At 42.2% G+C, this 24457-nt stretch overlaps 1 protein-coding gene across 2 annotated transcripts in view; it reads left to right on the forward strand.

Annotated features, from left to right (window-relative positions):
* Window positions 1–24457, forward strand: part of ADAMTS2 (ADAM metallopeptidase with thrombospondin type 1 motif 2) — a 267607-nt gene that overhangs the window by 229074 nt on the left and 14076 nt on the right. For both annotated transcript variants that reach the window (XM_075131260.1, XM_048861195.2), the window contains exons 11-18: window positions 5779–5924; window positions 6650–6825; window positions 10598–10731; window positions 11456–11579; window positions 12273–12353; window positions 14712–14875; window positions 16063–16222; window positions 17779–17911. In XM_075131260.1, the coding sequence (XP_074987361.1) occupies window positions 5779–5924; window positions 6650–6825; window positions 10598–10731; window positions 11456–11579; window positions 12273–12353; window positions 14712–14875; window positions 16063–16222; window positions 17779–17911 (1118 nt within the window). The remainder of the gene's footprint in view (window positions 1–5778; window positions 5925–6649; window positions 6826–10597; window positions 10732–11455; window positions 11580–12272; window positions 12354–14711; window positions 14876–16062; window positions 16223–17778; window positions 17912–24457) is intronic.

A 24457-nucleotide genomic window follows, 5' to 3' on the forward strand; every position in this document is an offset into this window, starting at 1 on the left:
CTAGGAGACAGTCGGATAAGTTAGTCACCACGGGGCAGAGAGAATACTTGACTCGCCACTCAAAGAAACTTTTATGGGCTTGCAGAGCCCATTGTTATGGGACAGCCTTCACTTTATCCTTCACAACTAAATATGCTTCAACAGATGGAACAGGTTGGCCCAGACCTGCATTGCTCTGCCATGATGGGGAAGTCTAAATAAATCTCTCCATGGTAGGATCTCAGCACAGCATGGAGGAGGTTGAGAAGCACAAACCCTAACATACAGACAGACTTTGGGACTATCTTACAAATGTTTGGGCTGAAAAACAGGGATATGCCCTAAATAGAGCAAGCAATTCCTGTCTCTTATGACCGGATCGGACACAGAAAGAAGGTTTACCAGCCCTCTCTTGCAGACTAATTTGGAAATGCCAGTGTCTCTTAGAACAGGGGTTCTCACCCTTTTTTTCTTTCTGAGGCCCCCAACATGCTATGAAAACGCCACAGCCCACCTGTGCCACAACAGCTGTTTTTCTGCATCTAAAAGCCAAAGCTGGCATTATGGGAAAGCAAGCAGGGCAATTGCCTGGGGCCCCATGTCACAGGGACCCCCGCGAAGCTAAGCTGCTCGGGCTTTGACTTCCGCCCTGGGTGGTGGGGTGAGGGCAGTGTGGGCTTTCTCCCGTGGGCCCCAATGAGTCTAACGCCATCCCTGTTTATTGGACCTCCTGAAAGCTGCTTGTGGACCCCCAGGGGGCCACGGACCCCTGGTTGAGAACTGCTGCCTTAGCAACGCAGTGGCTTCTTGGCGTGTACACTTTTTGATTCAAAGAACAGCTGAAATCAGCTGTGGAACCTTTTACTGTAATAGATTTAAACTTCCTCTCCTGGAAATTGCACTTGTTTTTGACTGTCCCTTCTGCCAGAAAAAGCGGCGAGACTACAAGCAGAGTTGTCTCCTCTTCCACTCAGAAAACAGTTTACATTTACCCTCCCTTTTTTTCCTTCTTACCAAAAAACTGTTTGTGCTTTAATGTCAGTTGCATAATTAAAATGAAAACCTCTGTTTTTGTTAGGAATAGAGGTTCCAATTGGCACTTTTCCAGCTGACTAAGACGTTAAATGGGTTAATGGTGGGAAGGAAAGAATCCAGGTTCCTTCATTACACTGGAGATCAAGCTATTTATATTTGACATCCTCACGCTCCTTCCCCCTTGCAAATGTAATACTGTGCTGGATTCTATTACAGATCTTGTTCTCCTGTGCAAGCTCCCCCTGCAAACTCTTCTCCTTTCAACCCAAAACAAGAATTGGCAGAGCTGGAGATGACTCATTTTGCATGTTTCTTGATGTCTAAACTTCAGCTTCCATGTTTACCATGTGGAGACTGGCAATCAACATAGGACTAACTGCTCCAGTGAAAATTGAGACAGCTTCTTTCCCTTGAGCAACAATGCCAACAGTGCTTCACTTCTATTAACTCACCATTTTGTGAGCCCTGTTGGTACTTTAGATGGGTGATTTTCATAGTGGTTGCATCCTACCCCCTTTCTCCTGCTTCTGGCTGAAAAAAACAGGGAAAAGTTTAAACCATGGCATCACTTTTTGGGGGAGTGCTGCATCACTTTCCCCTCCCCTCTCCTCTGCCCCCTGAGTTCAAGCACTAGATCATTTCATATAAGCTGTAAATATGTAGCTGATCTCATACAGGCTGAGAGAGTCAGAGAATAATGTATAAATTCACACCTGATGGTTCAAAGCTTTGATGATGAGAGAAGGATTTTTAGATAATTGCAGACCAGGAAATATTGAATATCATCTTCTCTCAAACAAGGTTGAAATGTGGACTGACAGCCTGATGCATGCTTCCACGCAGGCCCCAGCCACCCTTCAACTGTTGTTCAGACTAAGCCACCCTTCCAGACTGGCATCACTAGAGAATCTGAGAAGGGTGCAGCACTGAACTTTCAAATTCTTGTGAAGCGTGAGAGAATTAGCATTCATGACATTAGGCCAGAGAAAATTCACCATAAATGGATTGTGTGGGTAACCCACCTCCTTCATAAAGCTTTTCAGCAATAATGTGTACATGCTACTCTTTGTTTCTTAAATTCATTGCCGTCTGTATTCATGTCTTTAGATGAGAGCCCTCCGGAGCAGAGATTTGTTTTTTGTTAGGTAGAGTTTACCTGTGTTAGAGCCCAATATACATATAGTCCAGTGCCCCAGTTTTGCTTTGACATAAGGCATCTGGCATAGAGGACCAAATACTGATGCCACTGAGTAGTTGAGATCTCAATGATACTGTCCAGTTATTACTTGATGTTAGTAAGGGTGTTGGAATCTGGCCCTTACTGACTCTCATGCTCCTCTGAAATGAATGTGATCCCTTAATTATGTTTTGATGTAGAGTATTTTACAGTCATGATAGAGAATCAACATCTTAAACCCTGTTTCTCCTCTATTTTTGTGAGCTGTTGTCTAACCAAATTACTGACACAATAAATCATCTGAATAGCAATTCAAAGTCACTAAACAATTCATCATATCACAATTTTACTAATTATTCCCCTTTTTATTTACTTTATTGATGACTGTCCATCACTTCTAAGAATTAGTCTTCCTGAGCACTAATCACTCTACGCTTTAAGGAAGCTTTTGTGTTCTAAATCTTCTCTTTTTGTTTTTGCTGGCAGCATGCATTTGGCCATATGCTCTGCTTATACTGGATGCCAAATTCTTGGATTCTCAGGCTTGTTAAGCTGTGTAAAATGTTGTTGTTGATTTGAATGAGAAGAAAAGTAAGTGAATGATTACACTTGTTGTTATGGCCATCTGTGTGTGAGAACCAGGCCTCTCACTTGACAGGAACTGTTAAAACAGACAAACTGTGTAAAATAATTAAAATATTAAAATATCTTCTGGCCACCCACATTTCATCAGTGTGACTTTTATAGGAATGATGAAAAGTAAGGGACAAATTCTACTGTCCTTAACTGAGGAAAAACTCTGATTAACTTCAGAGGGAATCTTCCTTAAGGACTGGAGAATTTGGCCCTGAGGTATTAGGGGGGTCTCGTTGAAGAGGGGAGGGGAGAAAGTTGAAAAGATAGAAACTTATTAGTGTTTAGCAAAGGGCAGTTTTCAAACTCTTTAGGACCACTATACTCTTGGATTTGAAATTGAATCAGAAACCATAGAGCAGTGGAGACAGTGAGGCATGGATTAAGCTAGTAGAACAGAGGTGGGCAAACTCGGCCCGCAGGCTCGTCCTGCCTGGCCCCTGAGCTCCCTCCCCCGCTGTCCCCCCTTCCCTGCAGCGCGTCTTGTGCCTTCCCACCTCTCAGGCTTTCCAACAAGCCTGTCCTGCTGCTCTGAGCAGCCTGGTAAGGGAGCAGGGGTAGTGGGGGACAGGAGGTTCCGGGGGGCAGTCACGGGACAGGGGGTGGTCAGATGGGGTGGAGGTTTGGGGAGGGGGGCTGTCAGGAGACAGGGAGCAGGGGGGGTTGGATGGGTGTGGGGTCCTGGGTGGTCCCGATGGGGGGGGACAGAGAGTAGGGGGTGGGGTCCTGGGGGGGCAGTTAGGGACGGGGGTCCCAGGAGGGGATGGTCAGGGGACAAGAAGTAGGGGGGGTAGGTGAGTCAGGGGTCCTGGGGGGCCTGTCAGGGGGCAGGGGTGTGGATAGGGGTTGGGGCGGTCAGGGGACAAGGAGCAGGGGGGCTTAGATAGGTGGTGGGGTCCCGGGGCGTGGTTAGGGGTAGGGGACCCCGGGAGGGGACGGTCAGGGGACAAGGACCAGGGGGGTTGGATGGGTCAGGGGTTCTGAGGGAGGCAGTCAGGGGGCAGGAAGTGGGAGGGGTGGATAGGGGGCAGGGTCCAGGCTGTTTGGGGAGGCACAGCCTTCCCTACCCAGTCCTCCATACCGTTTCGCAACCCCGATGTGGCCCTCGGGCCAAAAAGTTTGCCCACCCCTGTAGTAGAGTAAAGACACATGTACCTGGAGTACTGTACTCCACAAGTTCTCAACTGGCCCAAGCCATGCCTCCTGTCTAAACTGCTATTTTTTAGCAGTGTAGTGCCCTGCTGCCTTCCTACTGCTGGAGCCTTTCCTGTCCACAGGAAAAGACTCCAACAGCGGGGGAACAGCTGGAAAGGCTGCTGGAGCCCTTTGCCACCGCAGGGAAAGTCTCCAGGAGTGGGGAAAGGCTCCGATGGCAGGTGAGCAGCCTTTCCCTTACTGTCTCCCCTCCTCTTCCTTGCTGCAGTGAAAGGCTCTGGCAATGAGGAGTAGCTAAAGCTGCCTTTCCTCTGCCGGAGCCTTTCACTGACGTGTAGCTACACACTGTCATGTGGACATAGTGTGCTTTTCTCTGTGGCTTGTATTTAGCTGCATGTAAACTACACACCACCAAAAATGGTGTATAGTGTAGACATAGCCACAGAGATGGAGAAAACCTTTTAGGTCAGATATTAATTACTCTAAGGTATGAGTATTGAGAATTGTTCTCCTCTGTGTTTCTCCTTGTGTTTTGTCGAGTTTGGTTTTGAACTTCTGCATGGATGGGGCTTTCACCACTTCCTTTGGAAGAGTGTTTTGTGGTTTAATGACCTCACCATGAAAAACTTTCCATGATTTTAAGTGTGGTCTAAAAGAATGTGCACAGGGTGGGGAGTAAGGTGGTCCAGAGTTCTAATCCTGGCTCTGCCATTGATTCACAGTGTGTTTTTAGGTGAGTCATTTCACTCTCTTATCCCGCCTGTTATTTGGGGTAATAATACCTACCTACCTTGTAGGATTGTTGTCAGGATTAATTAGTTAATGTCTGGTACAGTGCATTGAACATATAATATGCTAAGTATTGTTCATTTAATGCCATTTCTTTTCTAGTATGTCTACACTTCAAGCTGGCTGCGTGATTCCCAGTTTGAGGAGACATACCCACACTAGCTCTGATCAAGCTAATGTGCTAAAAATAGAGTGTAGGCACAGCAACATGAGCAATGGGAGGGGCATCAGCCCCAGATATGTGTCCAAGGTCTCGGACAGGATCATACTTGGGGCAGCTATCCCCTCCTGTTGCTTCCACTGCCATGGCTATGCTCTATTTTTACAGTGCAAGCTCGATCAGAGAGAGCATGGATGTGTCTCCTGGAGTTGGTAATCACACCCCTTGCTGGAAGGGTAGACATACGCTGACAGTACTTGTGCGCCTTAAAGCTTTCAACACAGTGGGTGGGTGAACCCTTTCCCTCCTCTACACAGTATTTTATGTGCTGAAATGAAACTGTATGTTGTAAAAAGAATCCTCATCATTGCTAGATATACTGAGTGCATGTGGTATAAGAGACAGCACTTGATATCTTGGTTCCAAAAGCTTAAGTCTCTACCACTTGTACTAAATGAGTCTGTTAGTTGTTGTAAAGTTATGGTTGCAGCCACAAGGTGGAGTCATAAAACTCTGGAGGAGGTTTGACATTCCAGGCAATAGAGAGCAGTAGTACACACTTAGGTCCTGATCCTGCAATAACTTATGCACATGCTTAACTCTATGTGCTTAAGTAGAGTTAAATATGGGTGTGTTTGCAGGATTGGGACCGTAGGCACATCAGGAGAGTGTGGACTCATTCTTATCTTCTGGAGAAGTGAAGAAATTCATAACCCATGCCTGTAAATGAAACCTGGGTATTATGTTCAGATTTCATTGACCATAATGATACGCAGTACTCAGACTATGTGTTCAAATGTATCAAGATGGCAGCCACACAGTATTTAACCTTTTCAATGTTCTCTTTTAGCACTGCTTTAAAGGTCACTGCATCTGGTTAACTCCAGATATCTTGAAACAGGACGGAAATTGGGGAGCATGGAGTAAGTTTGGCTCCTGTTCTCGAACGTGCGGTACAGGGGTAAAATACAGGACACGGCAATGTGACAATCCACAGTAAGTTCAACATACCCCAGTTTTTTTTCTTATATAAAGTGAATGATTGTGGAGGAATTCCTTTTAATTTACTGATAAAGTAATGCACCAAGGAATATTGCATACTGGAGGTTAAAAACAGGGTATGTCTACACTTACGGAGGCGTGTAGAGTACAGACACTGCATGCACAGCTAGCATGGGTATAAATAGCAGTATAGATGGTGAGGCACAGCTTAGGGGAGTAGAGAAGAGAGCCTGAACCCCCAGGATGTACTCTTGAAACGCCCTAGCAGTGCCTCCCATGTCTACAGTGCTATTTGTAGTGAAAGGCTCCAGCAGTGGGGAAAGGCTCTGGCAGTGGGGAGCTGCCAGAATTTTTCTTTGCTGCCTCCCTGCTGCCGGAACCTTTCACTGTGGTGTGTAGTTACACTGTGGTGTGTACTGCACGCCACCATAAGTGTAAACATAGCCTGAGAGTTCAAACTCCTGGATTATGTGCTGCCAAAATTTCTACTGACCCACTTTTTACACAAGGGTAGATCATTTATCTTCTATGTACCTCAGTGTACCCATCTATGAAGCTGGTTATAACAGTACAATACGTTACAGGGGTCTTGAAAGCATTATTGTATTATCAACATCAATGAAAGTTGAAACAGTCCCTAAGGGATTTGTAAAAACAAAAAACCCTTGCTTCATTCATTAACGCTATAGTTAACCATTATTTTTCTTTCCTATTCACAGCCCAGCTAATGGAGGCCGTACATGCATAGGGCCAACCTATGAGTTCCAGCTTTGCAACACTCAAGATTGTCCCAAGGAGTTTGATGATTTCAGAGAGGAGCAGTGTAGACAATGGGATCCTTACTTTGAATATCAGAATATGAAACACCACTGGCTCCCATATGAGCATCTCGATGGTTAGTAATTCCCCATCTTGTTCTAATGTTGTGTAAGCAAATTTAGTCCCAGTCTGACCGCTCTGGGGACAGAAATTCATTGTCTACCAATGAGGTGCCACATGGTCATTAGCACTGCAGGCTTCCCCAGGTCCCCTTACCAATGTGCATCAACCTGGTGCAGGAGAGAGCCCCTCTTGGTGTGAACAGAGAGTTCTGCTTTCCATGCTGGCTCAATCCTTGGCTCTTCTGCTTGTGCTGTCAGCAAAGTTGCAGACCGTTGATACAGATGCAGAAACGGGTTGTGCATGTTAGTTTGTAACCTTAATGTATTGAAAACATGATGAGGGAGATAAAAAAAACAAATTTCAGACTTTACGATAGTCAATAGGAGCTGCTGTGCATCTTTAAAATCAGAACATTTAGTTCAGTTCCTTAGTACGGATTAAGAGTCCTAACAGGCAGCCAAGTTTTAAAATTTTGGCCACAGTAAAGAATGGATAATAGGGAACCCAGGTGCCAAAGCATCCATTTTTTGCCAGAGTTGGCCGCATCTGGTTTCTCAGATCCCAATAGAGGAAAGGCTCTTCTTAAGGTCAATCGTAATGTATTAAACTTGAGAGTTGATGGGAACCAGGAGTTGATGGCAAAATGCCCATGTAGTTCATTTGTCTGAATTGCTCCCCAAAACAATTTTCACTATTGCTTTACTTGTTTCTTCAGTTCTTGTGCAAGCTAGGATTTGAAGAGGAGCAGATGCAGATAGCTTCATGGCTTCATCTCAAGATGTACATTTTCTTCCACAGAGAGGGGGAGAACAGTGTGGCCCACAGACCTGTGTGTATGAAATATTCTTCTACAGCCTGACCCAAAGCCCACTGAAGCTAATGGGATTCTTTTCATTGACTTCAGTGGGCTTTAGATCAGACAACTACCTTGTCTGCTCTGTTTTTATATCAGTATATCTGGTTTAGTTAGGGGTGTGATATTTTACTGAAATAATTATACCATCTTATTCCCCTTCCTGGGCAGAAATAAGGCTACAGGTGCCAGTAAAGCTGCATCCACACGTGGGGAGCTGTGCCATTTAATTATATACCAGTATAGTTAAAGGGATACAACTTTGGTGTGTAGACAAGCCTTAAGTTCATAAAAGTATGGTATAAAGTGCAGTTCTAACATATTCAGGGCCACACATTACCCTCTTATGAAGATAAGTGCACATAAATTGAATATTTTAGTGGATATACAGTATTCAGAGTCTGGGAGCAACATACATTTTTATCTTACCCTGTCTTTTCTCTAGAGAGTCACTTTGGCAGATCTGCCTGAAGTTAGGGTCTCCGTCTCCCTTCATTTGACTAGTGGTTGTCTTCCTTGTGTTAATCCCATCTAATGGGGACAGCTCTGTTAGTCCTCTCCCTCTAAAATGGTCTGTTCAATGCCATATCCTGTATCACATCACATGTTAACAAATCTTCCTTTATGACATCCCACCATTTTTTCTTGGGTTGGCCTCTCTGTCTTTTTCCTTCGGTCTTGCTCTGTTGGACTCTCTTACCCACATAGTTGTCAGGACTGCTCTTTATATGACCAAACCATCTGACCTTGCACTCACTCACTTTTTCACTTATGGGTGTTACTTTGAACATGCCTCTAACATACTCATTCTTCACATGGTCTGTCTTGCTTACACCACTCATCCATTTGCATTTCTGTGGAACAGATCGTTTGCTCGTAGTTCTTCTTTGTTGCCCAACACTCAGTGCCATACATTAAAATTGGACAGGCCACCATTTTATAGACTTTCCCTTTTAATTTTACTGGTATCTTCCTGTCACACACACCACCACTTATCTCTCTCCATCTGAGCCTGGCATTTATTATTGTAGCTCTAATTTCCTCCTCAATTTCCACATTTTCCCAGATTCTGAAGCCCAGATACTTGAAAGTTTGTGTTTTCGGCATTGTCTGCCCATCTAGTGTCAAGGATAATACTTCCATGTTCGCATTATTGAAACTGCATACCATCCTGCATACTGTTTTTCCTCTCCTTATTTTGAGCCCATGTCTCTCCATCACATTTCTCCATTTATCAAGATCCTCTTTTAGACTGTCCTTCTCCTCATTGCATAGAATCATAGCATCTGCAAACAGCAGGCCACCAAGCTGCTGCTTCGGTATGTTCCTTATAAGGGTATCCAGGACAAGAATAAAAAAGAAAGGGCTTTTAGCTAGCTGTACCCATTATTATCAACTGAACCTCAGAAGGCTTAGAAATTTGGAGTTTTGTCTGTACTGCATGCACATACACATACATTTGGGCTAACTTGTCCCTGTTGGCCTGTGCGCCCACATGATGGCATACAGTGGATTAAGTGCCCACCCTATGTGAGTAGTCAATGGGCAAAGCAAGGGATGTGTGTGAAAATGGGATACAAAGAAGCCATGTTTGAGGACCTAGATTTATTCAGTCCTTAACCAGTCATTTCAGCTCTGTTGCATGTTTTCAGCTCACTCAGAACAGAGTAAAAGAAAGAAATGCAATGGTTTGGCTGTTTGCACACATACTGGTAGTAAAATGACTTTATTCACGGTCTGTCAGAGTGCCTGTCTTGTTTGATGACTTAAGCTATCATAGATCCAAGCACTGCAGTAGAAGAGAAGTATGTTTTTGTTTAGGAGTAAACGGTGTGGTCCAATACTCTCCTAACAGTCTTTGGAAGCCAATGTCACATACAGTGTTGAACTGTCACTATTCAAGGGCAAAACCCTATCTGCTTTTTCAGTTTTATATACCGTGAGGATGAGCACTGAGGCAGAATTCCACCCCTTAGGTAGTGGAGCTCTGAACTGCCCAAACACAGGCCAGATTGCACTGTACAGAATGCAGCCCCCTAAGAAGTAAAATGGCCTATTTGGATATGTCTACACTGCATTGTTAACCCAGGTCTGTGGGACCCGACCTTGTGGACTCAGTGTTTCCAACTACGGCTTGAGCATCCACGCTGCAATTTAAACTGTGGCTTATGATTGCTGGACCTGGGTCCCAGAACCATGCTCATGTATCTGTATTGCACTACACAGACCTCCTGTCTCGCGTCTGCAGCTTGAGCGCTGTCCACTCTGCAAAATGACAGGGCTTGGACCTGAGTCTCAGGGGGGCTCGGGCTCTGATGCCCCCTCCCACCAGCAGACTCCTATGAGCCAGGTTCTGAGTGCTTGCTGTCCCAGGTCAGACTGATTTGTGTGTAGACAGAAGGTGGCCACGGGCTAAAACCTGAGTTCAGAGCCTGGGCTCAATGTACAGTGTAAACTCAACTAAGTCACTAAGGGTATGTCTACACTGGAAAAAAAAAAAGCTCACGGCAGTGAGTCTCAGAGCCTGTATCAGCTGCCTTAGGCTTGCAGGGCTTGAGCTACAGGGCTAAAAATAGCAGTAGAGACGTTCCCAGTCAGGCTGGAGCTCAGGCTGTGAAACCCGGCCAAAGAGGTCAGTTTACCTGGGCTCTGAGACTCGCAGCTGTGGCTCTTTTTTTGCAGTCAACAAACCCTAAGATACAGTCCCAAGAACAATCCATTGGTTCTTTTTTATCCACCAGTTTCCAACTGAGCCTTCATAGAATAGTGATAATAACAATTTAGCATTTATTGGATGCGGACAGTGTGCTTGGCGCTGTATGAATGATGATGCAGGCTGATAGCTAATACTGCTGCCATTCAAACTGACATTCGTAGCTTGAGCAAAGGAGCGGTTCAAGCTTAACAAAATATGGGGCATTTTGTCTTCTAGCTAAAGAAAGGTGCCACCTATACTGTGAATCCAAGGAGACTGGTGACGTAGTTTATATGAAACGAATGGTACACGATGGAACCCGCTGCTCATATAAAGATTTTTATAGCATCTGTGTGCGAGGGGATTGTTTGGTAAGTAGCATCACTCCTGATGCTTCACTTTTAACATTTTTCAGGACTAGCTGATGCAAAAACTGTCACAATATTGTGTGTGATATTTGCAGTTGCCATCACTTCGCATAGGAATAGATTCCAGCAGCATCTACCTATACGGGTAGTAGTATGTGCCGTGTTTTTAAGATGAACCGTGACAGTTAGCTTTCAGTGAAGCTTTTCCTACATTAGGCTTGATGACGATGGAATGTATAATGAAATATGAACATACAGCAACTTTTGAAGAAAGTGATGTTCAAAGGTATGCTGTATCTATTTGATCTGGCTATAATCACCAACAATTTGTGATCTGCTATAATTCATTAGTATTTTAAATTACAGTTTGCAATGGAATTATAGCCCTATTCAACAATGATTTCTGCGGGTGTTTATCTTTAAGCAGGTGCTTAAATCCCAGTGGAACTTAAGCATCTGTTTAAAGGTAAGCACAGGCTGAAGACCCTTGAGTTAATAGTGATGCTTTCCTGAACCAGGACCCTAATGAATCACAAAATATATTTACCTAAGCTACAATTACTGTGATGACTGGAAATGTGTGTGTTTAAAAACCTATGGGCACTCTAGGGAAGTACTATAATTTTTTAGCTAATATTAAAAACCTATGTTTGATATCTGAACCCAAGGATCATTTGAGTTAAAGTTTGGATAAACAAGTATCATTGTCTTTCCTCTCTGCTCACAGAAAGTTGGATGTGACAGGGTAATAGGTTCCTCGAAGCAAGAGGATAAGTGTGGTGTCTGTGGTGGAGATAACTCCCACTGCAAGGTGGTGAAAGGAACGTTCTCCAGGGCACCGAAGAAACCAGGTCAGTTCATTCAAGATGTATTGTTCTGGGTGAATGATTTCAGTGAGTTCTCTTGTTTGTTCACTCTGGATCTTTTTGCTACTATGACAAGCACAGGCCTATTGCAGATAGTTTTAGGCTAAGCTATTCCAGCAGACACTGTCAGGACTTTATCTTTGAGATGGGTCTGGAGTTTGGAAGTATGTGAAGACCTTTTCCAGGTCGTCGTCCCTCTATGTTAAGATCAGGGCCTATGCTTGGCACAGGGAAGTGATGTTAATGGTTCCCCCCAAGAGACTTATAGACTGATTCGTGTTGCAGATGTCTCTGCAGACTAATGTAGCTCATCTATTGAATCTGATTCCATGGAATGCTATGACAGTATCTTATCCCCAGTCATTACCAGTCTGGAACCTGGATGTCCTCCTCTTCTGCATTGTGTTTGTTCACTTCAGGAGATAAGGAACCATTTTGGTCTGAAGTGGCATCAGGTTGCTGATGGCATTCAAGCTGTTTTTGTTAACCCAGAGGTCACTGTCTCTTTCCTCTCTCATTACCTGATACAGGAATAGGAATAGCATAATTGCTTATGCCCAGCTTGCTTTAAAACATCCTGAGTTTTGTAAAATAAATCCATTTACATAGAGTAAAACAGACTTGCTCTGTTTTTGTCATATTGACCAGTTATTGTTTTTTTTAAATATTGTAATAAAGGGTACATTAAGATGTTTGAAATTCCTGCTGGTGCAAGGCACTTGCTTGTACAAGAAACAGATGCCACCATTCATAATCTTGGTGAGTATTCATTTGTGATATTTTCTGTACAGGCTTAGTTTGCTTCTCCCCCACCCCCCAACCTTGTAATGTGTTTGTGCATCTGTCTATGCGTAAGAACACTCCTCCCTTTACATGCACAAATCAGGAAACTTACTAGAAAATTGGATCCTAATTCCCTCATATTTTATTACTTAGCACCTTTGCAGGATGATCCCAGAATCACTGTGTGTCTGCTGCTATACGGGGTGATGAATTTCATTGGAGGGTGTGATAGCATTTGCATTGTCTTCACATGTATAGTTCACAATATGCATCCTGTATTCAGCTACTTCCCAGCTACCTCCAAAGCATAGCACTGTCATTCTCTCTGTTTCAAATTCTGCACCATTGTTAATAGTAATGATGCTAGGATGTCCGATCAATCACAAAATTTAGACAGTAATTGAAATCTTCTCCTTACGGTGCAATGGGATCAGTGAGAAGCAATGTCTAATAGGTTGTTATTAATTGAAAGTGGATTCACAGCCAATGGCTTGCTAATTCTGCTATGAATCATTCAAGCTTCTCTTCAGTAAATGCTTCTTAAAAATGCCGTTCATTGCCCTGTGGCAGATCAGAATGGTGACCAATTCAGGAAACACACTAGGCTCATTCTTCATTTGGGGTAAACCAGTTGCATTAGTGTGACCACCCATTCCCTTCAACCTGCTTCTTCACAAGCCTGTACATACTGCTAATATAATTATCCTTCAGGACCCTAGACTGAGACAGTGAACCCAGGGAAATGTGGACATTGCCGGGTGGGGAGATCATTCCTGAGAGGAGTAGGCTGCTCAATCTGCTGTTAGTGAATGGAGTGGATTAAAATCTGTATAGAGATTAAAGAAACACTTTATCTTCAAACTTCAACACAAAACTTAGGTCAACCAGATACCATGGCACAAGATAAACCACTCCCGTCATCCCCATATAAAGGACAGGGTAGAAGACCAGCAACAGATAAACCAATGTGTGGTGTTACCTATTTTACTGCCCAGGCTGAAGAACATATGACCACTTTCCTTATGCCCAGATGTTCCCTGCATGCACCCAGCAGAAGCAGCTCATGACTCTGAATCCAAGTGCAGCAGCTTCAGGCCATGTTTGCTGAACTTGAGGGAAAAAGAGACCGAATTGTTGATAGAAGCAGGATATAGGGATATTGTAGAGCAGGCCCAGCCCAGAACCAGCTCCTCCACTTGGGGAAGCTGGTTTCATCAAGAGGGGGAACAACATGGAATGGAGGAAAGACTCCCTTAGATAGGACCCATGTTCTAACGGGTAGAGGAGGCTGATAGTTGCTGCCGCAATAAAGAGGTTACTCCAGGGGATGGGGATAGAGATGTGAAATGCAGACAGGCTGCAGTGATAGGAATCAGTACATGGTGCCATGAGGTCCACTTGGTGATGCACATCGGGTTACACATTGGTACCTGTATTTTAAGGGTGTGGAGGGTTGTCAGAGATGTCTGGGAGTTGAATTTAGTTTTCTAGAAAAAGTCTTGTGTCAAGACTTTCCCGTTTAGTTTTCTCTAAAATGCCTCCAATTCCACACTCTGTTGAAACCTTAGGGTTTCAATGTATGGATGTGTATATGGAGCAAAGAGGAATAGTTTACATTCATTAGGCACCTGGAAACATTTGGGGAAGGGAAGGTCTATATAGGGAACCAGACTGCTGGTGCATAAATTGACAGAGGCCTACATTTTCCAAAATAACTGGTGCCTGGGGATGCCTCAGTTTTTGAAGCGCTACTAGTTACATCTTAAAGAGGCCTGGTTTTCAGAGGATGAGTACACAGTGCTTTCTGAAGATCAAGCCCTATTAAGCTGTCTCAAAATGAGCCCCTGAAATGGAATCACCCAAAATCACTAGCTACTTCTGAAAATCTTGGCCAGTGGTTGTTGGTTTATTTAAATTATGAGGTGGGGGAAAGCCTGAAGGTGCTGAGGAGTGCTTGAGTCAGATGTACACATTTGCCTGGGATATCAGTAAAACAAAGACCACTCCGGTCTCTGATAGTAGAAGATAGGACAGAAATTAACTAGAGAAGGGATGGATTCAGATCACAGGGGTGTATCCTGGAAAAGTAACTGGAGAAAAATACAAATAGACACAGGGCCAAAAAAAAAAAATACACAGAAGTCTCTGTATTAGAGAGAGAAAACAAAATGAGGTAAAGCAGAATGCCTAAAAAATTCTCTCTCAAACCAATGAGAGAACTGGGAAGAACAGACACTGGTATGCTTGGAGCTCTTTCATCTAGCCTTCTACCGAAAAAAATATTAGAAATTAGATGAAAACCCCAAATATTCATGTTTGTTATGTTATTTATAGCAATTAAGAATCGAGAAACAGGGAAATTCGTTTTAAATGAAGACAACTATGTACCAGATTCTAAAGTATTTGTTGACATGGGTGTGGAATGGGAATACCGGAATGATGACGATAGAGAAACAGTGCAGACCATGGGGCCTTTGAGCAATGGAATAGTCATTCTGGTAAGCCACTTGAAAACCATCTTCTGTGGAAGACAGTGTCTGGGTTACACTGAGTCATAATGTTTTATAGTATATTATAGGTTCCTTTTGTGAAACACATTAAGTCATCTGCTTTAAGAATAAAAGTGATGTATTTTAATCCCTTTCCAACTCGCTCATTACCACTTACTGGAAATGTGTTTAACAGTGACTCCAGGGTTCTATGTCAAGCGTCTGACCTTCCTGATTATTTCCTGTGGATGGCCTAGAAATCATCACTAGCTAATGGATATCCAACTTACTAATCACAGCTGAGATGTGAACATTAAGAAAAAAATCAGTGTAGCACATCATAGTCAGATGTACATTACCCTTTAACAACATCTGCACCCGCTTTTGAAAATGTCTGACACAGGATGCTTTTGCATCAAGGATCATTTAATGGGGTCTCAGGTGGTTTAGTCCATATCAGAATTTTAATTCACAAATCTTTCAAACTCTGCTCACTGTACTGTATATCGTAAAACAGTAAATGCAATGTAAATACTGTGGGCCAGACCCTCCACTGGTGTCAATTGACAGAGTCTCACTGAAGTCAGTGAAGCTGTGCTGATATACACCAGTTGAAAATCTAGCCCGCTGGAAGAATAAAAATTACATTCTCTAAGGGCCAGATTTCAATACCTTTACTCACGTGGAATAGCAACATATTCCGTGAATGGTCCCATTGGCTTCAGTACTATAGCGGAAGCTGGCTCTAAGTCATTTTTTATGTGGAAACTCCATTCTTTGGTTTGGTAATGAGTTTATTATTCATAGAACTTGCAAGACCATTGTAAGAAAGGTTGTGTTTATTACAGAGGTTATTACAATTCTTTCCACCTGTTTTAGTTAATCTTTGTATTTTAATTTATCTTTGTTTTTAGCAGTCACCATTATCATTGTACCCTAATGTTTCTCTCCTTTAGAATAGGGTATGGAAAAATTTAGTGCTTTCAAGTCAATGCAACACTGGCAAGAAAAATCAATCCAAAGCAGTGAATCCCTATGTTCCAATGATAAAGAGACACTTGATAGCAAGAACAGCTCTAATGGAGTTAAAACATTTAAATCTCTTGGGGAACATTTTTATATCTGTGTCATGATTGTCATTGTAAGATTGATATAAACTTTTTAAAGGTTTTTTTTTTGTCTTGTTTCCTGACTAGGTGATTCCTCATGGCGGTGCCAAGATTTCTTTGACTTACAAATACATGATCCATGAAGACTCCTTAAATGTAGATAACAACAATGTTTTGGAAGATGATTCAGTAACACATGAATGGGCTCTGAAAAAATGGTCCCAGTGTTCAAAACCCTGTGGAGGAGGTAAAATGAACACATTTAAAACTGATGAAAGAAAATGCCTTTTTTATTTTTTACACAGCACAATTAATCTGCGGAATTCATTGCCACAAGAGAGTAATAAGGCCAAGAGCTTAGCAGGATTTTATTTAAATAAAGGTTTAGACAAATAAAGAATAAGAACATCCATATTTGCATTCAACTAGAAAAAATGTGTAAGGAATATTAACCACTGTGCTTCATGATACAAGCTGAATGCAAGCATAGGGTTAGGAACAAGCTTCCTCTTAGAGCAGCTTATCCCATAACTGCCCATTGTCCAAAACAGTCTGGAGCATCCCTTACTGCTCCTAGAGACAGGATATCTGGCTAAGATGGACCTTTGGTCGCATCTGGTATGACAGTTTTTGTCTTTGTCCCTGTCTGTTACTGAGAAATTGTACCAATTATATACGAGTTGGCTGTGTGCTGATGAAAACTAGCATATCAAAACTTCAAGCACATAACAAAATCACACCCATTGGCAGATGAATCCCGAATCCTTTGTGTCCAGTGATCTTAGCCTCCAGCTTAAGGATCAGTGAGTACTAGACCCTGATCCTGATTAATGCTGGTGACAGTGCTGCCTGGAGAGAGGAGGTTTCAGCTGCTGTGCTGTGTGGCTGCTCTTTTAGGTGTGCAAATTTAGAGGACACTGATGAAACTTTTACCCTTGTAATGCCAAGAGGTGCCCCTTTAAGAACATAAAAACGGTCATTCTGGGTCAGACAAAAGGTCCATCTAGCCCAGTATCCTGTCTCTGACAGTCGCCAGTGCCAGATGCTTCAGAGGGAATTAACAGAACAGGACAATTTATCAAGTGATCATCCCCTGTCGTCTAATCCCAGCTTCTGGCAGTTGGGGTTTTAGGGACACCCAGAGCGTGGGATTGAGTCCTTGACCATCTTGGTTATTAGCCAATTATAGACCTATCCTCCATGAGCTTATCTAAGTCTATTTAAACCTGGTTATACTTCTGGCCTTCACAACATCCCTTGGCAATGAGTTCCACAGATTGACTCTGTGTTGTGTGAAGAAGTACTTCTTTATGTTGGTTTTAAACCTTCTGCCTATTAATGTCATTGGAAGATGCCTAGTTCTTGTGTTATGTGAAGGGATAAATAACACTTCCCTATTCACTTTCTTCACACCATTCATGATTTTATTGACCTCTATCTATATCCTCCCTTAGTCGTCTCTTTTCTAAGCTGAGCAGTCTGTGTTTTTTTAATCTGTTCTCATATGGAACCTGTTCCAGACACATAATTATTTTTATTGCTCTTCTCTGCACACTTCCAGAAGAGTCAGTTATTTATTATGATTATAGCTTCGTTGTGAGAAGACAAAGAGGACTAGTAGTTCTGGGTGCTAAACAGTTAGCTGCTTGTAATGAGCAGAGTAAATGCTAACCAGGTGCAATCTACAATCCTGTAGAATCGTCACCTACTGTTCAAAATACACTATTAGCCACTTCATGGACAAGTACAATCTGAGTTGTAAGTATTGTAAATGCTGAAGATAAAAGAAGTATCTTTCTTAAGGTTATCAGTTTACGAAATATGGTTGCCGGAGGAAGACAGACCACAAGATGGTTCATCGGAGATACTGCGAGACGATCCAAAAGCCAAAGCCTATTCGCAGAGTGTGCAATCTGCAGGAATGTTCCCAACCAATGTAAGCTTTGCTGTCCCTTAGAATTGGTATTAGCCCATGTCCAGTTAATGCCAATGGTTAACTGGAACGAAGTGCTTTCAGCTATCCCCATATACCTTACTACCCTGACACATGGCTGTTTTAGATTAGGAGCCCTTCTCCGTCATTTTACATCATTGCCTAGATAGTGTTATGCAATGACACAATATCATTGCTAAAGTGTTGCTTGCAGAAACACTGTTTCTGGGAATGACCGTTCCCGCTGATTCTGAGATAGGTTGGGTCAGAAAAATACCCATTTCTTGATCCAGACACTTGTATTCAATGGACCAGAAATGAAGTAAAATAAATTGATTTTACAGAGTGTGAATTTAACTATATAAAAGCAAGCATATAGAGTGTTATTTAAGAGAACAAGTGTCATACACTTCTAATACAAACACCAATAAAACCCACAGCATATTTTTAAAGCTGCAAAGGTCAGGGAGGGGAATGGTTTGGCTCATGCAAGTTTTTGCTGAAACATTTATGTTGATTTCCATGGATATCCCAGGACAACATTTTAAGAGGTTATTATTTGTGCTTCCTTGTTGTATATAGTCAGTTATTACGGATGTATTTATTCACATTTTACAGGTGCTTTTTTGACTGGCAGCAAGTTAACCCTGTCACATGTAGGACTCACATATTTCCCCTGTTGCTACCGCAACAAGTAAGGAGTAAGTTGATCTACAGCTTTTATCTCTGGCAACCAAGTCTAAATTCCAGTGCGTGTGATGAATAACTAGACAATACCAGCCAATATTTTGTAACTCCCTTCCAAAGACAAACATCAGAGAAGGAGAAGCCAAATAACTGTGCCCCATCAGCACAACAAAGATCAGGGTTTAACAAGTTTATTTACCAACAGTGACTTACTGACCATAATTAGAACTCTCTGCATAAAGCTACAATCTTCTATTACTCAGTTATAAGCTCCTTTCCAGGTAGTAAAACTATAAATGAAAGTAAAATTAAATTACACTTGCACATGAGCCACAAAATTCAGATAAAAGAAAAGGAGTACTTGTGGCACCTTAGAGACTAACCAATTTATTTGAGCATGAGAAATTGGTTAGTCTCTAAGGTGCCACAAGTACTCCTTTTCTTTTTGCGAATACAGACTAACACAGCTGTTCCTCTGAAAATTCAGATACGGATTTCAAAGACCCCAAATTTAAGGGTGCTTGGATCTGGAGTTTTGGGTCAGCCCAGTATAGAGGTATTAGCCAGCTACAAAATTCATATCAGGATCTTGGTTCTAAACCTCCAATGTTTCAATATTCTCTGATCCAGGGTTTTGGTTTGGGCCCCCTCTCTAATTAAACTAGTAACTTCGTTCTCACCTAGAAGGTGGCTTTAATCCTAAATGGGGCCTGGATTCAACCAACATTTTAGGCCTTTCCCCACCGAATATTTTCCTTTCAACCTTCCCCACTTTCAGATGGTCTTTTCCTGCTTGTTCATAGGTGAGGCAGATTTTGATTGGACTCCTTAGCACTGAGACTGACAGAATAAAACTGCAAGATGCTGCTCTCTCACAATCAATGGAGGATCATTGCAACTGAATTGTCCCAGAAATCCTTTTCCTATAAGTGATCTTGTAGCCTTACTCCTCTACTGTGTAATTTCATAAAATCAGAGGTTAAAACCAGAAGAGACGTATGAGTCGATCTCCTGGTCAATGCAGGATTATTCCCTACACCACCTTTTCTAGTGCTTTGTACAAACTTTAAATGTCCCAAGTAATGATCTTTCCATCAGCTCCGTTGTGGAACTCTTCCACTGCCTAACACATCTCAAACTCAGGGCATTTTTCAGTGTATATTTATATTTAGTTTATGCCAATTGTACCTGCATGTACCACACTAAATAATATCCCCTCTTCTTGGTTTCTCCATCCCTTAAATGTTTGTAGACTGCGATCATGTACACCCACTTTGTCATCACTTAGCCCACCTTTCAGTATTCCTCGTAAATATCCTCCAGTCCCTCACTCCTTCCACTTTGTCACTCTAGTTCTTGCAAAATTGTGCCCAGAATGTAATACAGTGTTCTAGGGGCAGTCATGAAGGAGTTTTCAGCCATACCACATTGCAAAACATGGGTAAAATTTTCAAATGTGCCTAAGTGTATGTCTACACGGCAAAGGAAAACCTGTGGCTGGCTATGCCAGCTGACTTGGGCTCCCGGCGCTCAGGCTATGGGGTGTTCCATTGCTGGGGAGACTTCTGGGCTAGGGCTGGAGCCCAGGCTCTCGGACCCTGCAAGATGACTTAAGCTCCTAAGTCATTTTGGGGGAAAATGGGACTTCAGCTCCTAAGTCACATTGACTTTCAATGACATTTACACTACTAAGTACCTTAGCTACTCTTCAAAATGGGACATAGGTGCCTGAGGTACTTCTGAAAATTTTATCTGATGTCTAATTTGCTTTTCTGTTTCATCTGTAGATAGATCAGCGTTGCTGCTCCCCAGTTCCCCCCTCTCTTTGGGTATTTGTGTTTGGGGTTATTTTCCCCAGTTGTATTTGCTTGTGTTTTTCCAAGATGAATTTCACTTTATTTTCTTCCCATGTTTCTAATCTCTCTTGGTCCCTGTGTATTATTTCTCTGTCCTCCCTGGGCCTCACAGCTCTTCTCATGTTATCATCAGTCAGTTAACTGAAGTCAGCCACTTTGACGATCACCAAGGAAATGGTTATTTCTGTGCATCTATAGCTAAATGTCCCCCGATCAGCTAGGCTGTAATACTGATTTTTAAAGCACTATTTCCTAAATTGCCATCAAAGGGATTTACTGATTTATTTCAAGAGACCCTTATCAGATCTTCACAGAACATTATGGAGCTTAGTGGTATGATGGCAACATTGTCTTCTGCCATTGTGAAAGAAGGTGAACCTCACTACTGATAAGAATGAGCTCAGAGTTCTGTGAAAACTGTATTACAAATACTACATTGTCAGAAAATATCCTGGGACCAACATGGCTACAACAGCCCTACACATCATCAGCAAAACTAAATTTCATCTGCTCTGTGGCTAAGCATCAAATACACCGCAACAGCTTCCACTGTAGACAGAAAGCACTTCCCCTTTGCAACATTCTTGGTGTCTAATGCGGTGGGGAGATGGTATTTAAAAATGGATAAGCTCTGGATCCAACAGAGATGGATCAAGGAAGTCCCCAAAATGAGGCTGAACTTTTTGAGGCTCCCTTTTATTTTCTGCCACAATCTAATAGTTTCCCCAGATACTCCTCTGCCTCCTTTGTGGCCTTCAGCAGTTTACTGCTTCACCCCACCCCTCCACGCAATCCCGACTGGGAGGAGAAAAGGGACGTGAGGCGTTAGTTTGTTCTGACCACAACACCTCTAATTTAGATTCTATTAGAGACAGTTTTCCAAAGAGAAACAGCTGTTGTAACAAGGACCACATAGAAAAGAAAAATGAAAGTGACATATTATTCTCCTCTTGGTTATGCACACAACTTCTGTTAGCACTAATGGGATGTGTGCATCTGCATCAAAAAGGGAATGTATACTTACAAGAGTCTCAGTTTGAGCATCCCAGTGTAATCATGCTGTCTACATGTTCTGTACAGTACTGAATGCTGAACAATACAAGATTCTTAGTGGTTAGTAGTCTGTTCTTTAAAATATTACTGCAGGGATTTAGGAGGCCTTTAATGTTGCTCCTAAGAGAGATTGGATATATTGCTTTGAAGTCTTCAAAATTACTTGACAAACAGCTCAGTTCTGGCTTTCAGTCTTCCGGAAAATGAGTCTATATTTTTCATGGTTCTTCTAGGTGGTTGGTTGAACTGTCACCCTCTCTGAGTAAACTCATCTGTAAGAATTACTGCTATAACCCCATCCTCTGCTATCAACAATTGTTTTAGTGGTTTATTTCCCTGTTGGTTTCAGCATGAATTATTTAGGCTATGTCTACACTACCATGGTAAGTCGACATACGCTACGCAACTCCAGCTACATGAATAACATATCTGGAGTAGACGTACCTTAGGTCAAATTACCGCAGGGTCTACACTGCGGAGGGTCGACGGAAGAAACTCTCCCTTTGACTTACCTTCCTCTTTTTGTTGGGGGTAGAGTACAGGGGTCAACTAGAGAGTGATCCGCTGTCAATTTGGCAGGTCTTCACTAGACCTGCTAAATCTGCCATCGGTGGATCGATCTCAGAGCATCGATCCCAGCTGTAGTGTAGAAGTAGCCTCATTAGAGGTTTACAAATAACTACTGTTAGGGAAGCTGCCGGGAAATTGTTCTTTTCAGTTCAGAGTATCGGCAAAAGACAGGTCCGCTAAGGTTGGTATCCAAGGATCTAACAAGGAATTATTATGTTATACATGTAGATGGGATTGCTTATCTTTGGAAACATTCGCACACCAATAATTAAGTCTTTCTGACTTCTGGTTCACCTAACTAATTGCACTAAACTTGAGAAACTTGTTGTAGATTTTGGGTGAAATTTTCAAAAGCATCTGACTGACTTAGGACCCCAAGGGCCAGATTTTACAAAGCTGCTTAGGAGATGCCAAAAGAGGCAGAGTGGTGCCTAGTGAGATTTGACAGGCACCTTATTCCCTTTGGCTTTCATTGGGAGTTAGGCCCCTAACCTGCTTATGCAGTTTTGTAAATCCTATTGGGTACCTGTATCTTTAGGCTCCTAACCAGCTTTGTAAATCGAGTACTAAGTCCCACTGAATGTCAATATAACAGTGAATAAAAGTCAATGGGACTTAGCTTCCTAAGTCGCTTAAGCTGTTTTAAAAATTGGGCTGGAATTCCAAAGGTATTTAGGTGCTTTTGAAAATGTTACCATTTAATACTAGAGGGAAAAGGTGGATGAGGTCAGATCTTTTAGTGGACCAACCTCTGTTGGTGAGGGAGAGAAACTTTTGAACCACACAGAGCTCTCTCTCACCAACAGGAGCTGGTCCACTAAAAGATATTACCTCGCCCACCCTCTCCTTCTAATATCTTGGGCCTGACAAGGCTACAACACTGCATACAACCGCTTAATACTACTTTATCTTAGGACTGGTGGGTTTTGTTTGTTTTTTAACTTTTGAAATTGTAAATCCGTAATAGGTATCTAGAGAGTGCACCAAACATGGGCCTGTAATGAGGAGGGGCCTCATTAGAGAATTCCAAAGAAAGAGAAGTTAAGTGGAAATATTCATGCTGAGATAACTCTGTGGGGGGAAAAAACATTTTCCTTTTTCTTTTCCTAGCCATATCAGTGATTCATGTGTTTGGTCTATTCTTTCTGAAGATAAACAGAATTTATTGTAAGGGTCTCAAAAGGAGCCTAAAAGTGTTAGGTGCCCATATACTATTGGAAATCAATGCAAATTGGATATCTAACTCCTTCAGTCTCCTTTGCAGATCTCAGCCCTTTTACATGCAGTCCTTAAAGGACCCCAGCTTATAACCAAAATAAATGAAATTAAGTAATATTGACACCTTCATCTCAGAAATAAAGAACCTCTAATTGTGCCACAGTTAGAAAGCATTACTACACCGGTGCCCCAGCTGAACTCACATGATACAATACTGAAGCATGGTAGGAAGAGATGTGACCTTCATTATAATGGGTTTCATGCCTCTGGCTGTTATGCTTTGAACTACAGTAGAATTGTAGCTGAGCTGCCATCTACTTACAAGAATTTAATAAGCCTGTGCACAGTAAAAAGTTGAAAAGAAAGCAAGTCATTGTGAGATGAATGTAGGGAGGGACTCAATAGGAGTAGGAAGCTACAAGCTTTGAAATGGTTTCATAAATGTTTGTCCCCAACCTGCTTTACATCTTTAATATTAAAGACAAAACACCTCTTTTGCCAGCTGCACATATGGTGATAAAAAACACAAATTGGATACAGTTTTGTCAATGATAGAGAACACTGAATTCAAAATGGTGGTACGGAACCTCTAGACAACAAAAATAACCCTTCAGTGGATGAAATTTTACATTAATGCTCTGGACTTGCACAGTCTTTCACTGTCTATTCTGAAAAATAGCATTGATTTCCCCTTATTAAAGAACTAATCATGTAAGAAATTTGGTTGTGGAACTCCACATTTTGTATTATGCCAGTGCAAAAAAATTCTGAAATTCTCAAAAATGTATTTGTGTGTGTTCCCTTTTCTTTTTATAACCTGAGACACGTCTGGCAAGATTTAGCCAAGAGATTTAGAATTCTTCCACCTTCCCCTATATGCAAAGTTCAGTTTTATCTGATATTTCTTCAAGATCCTTTATGATACAAACCTGCCACAGTATTAACTGCTGCTGAATCTAAAATATTAAGTTGATCGACTAAATTCCTTCTTGTCAGTAGCTTGCTTGGAATGGTAAGACACACTAAATCAATCCTAATTACAATAACCATAAGTGCTACCACAAACAGAGACCAAAGGACCCATATTGCACTCTTTCCAGTGCAGAAGACACTGCTTGGATACATTTAGCCACTTACTGTCAGCTTCAGTGCTGTGGCTAATTCA

The sequence above is a fragment of the Caretta caretta genome, chromosome 8, assembly GCF_965140235.1.
Source record: "Caretta caretta isolate rCarCar2 chromosome 8, rCarCar1.hap1, whole genome shotgun sequence".
NCBI classification, from domain to species: domain Eukaryota; kingdom Metazoa; phylum Chordata; order Testudines; family Cheloniidae; genus Caretta; species Caretta caretta.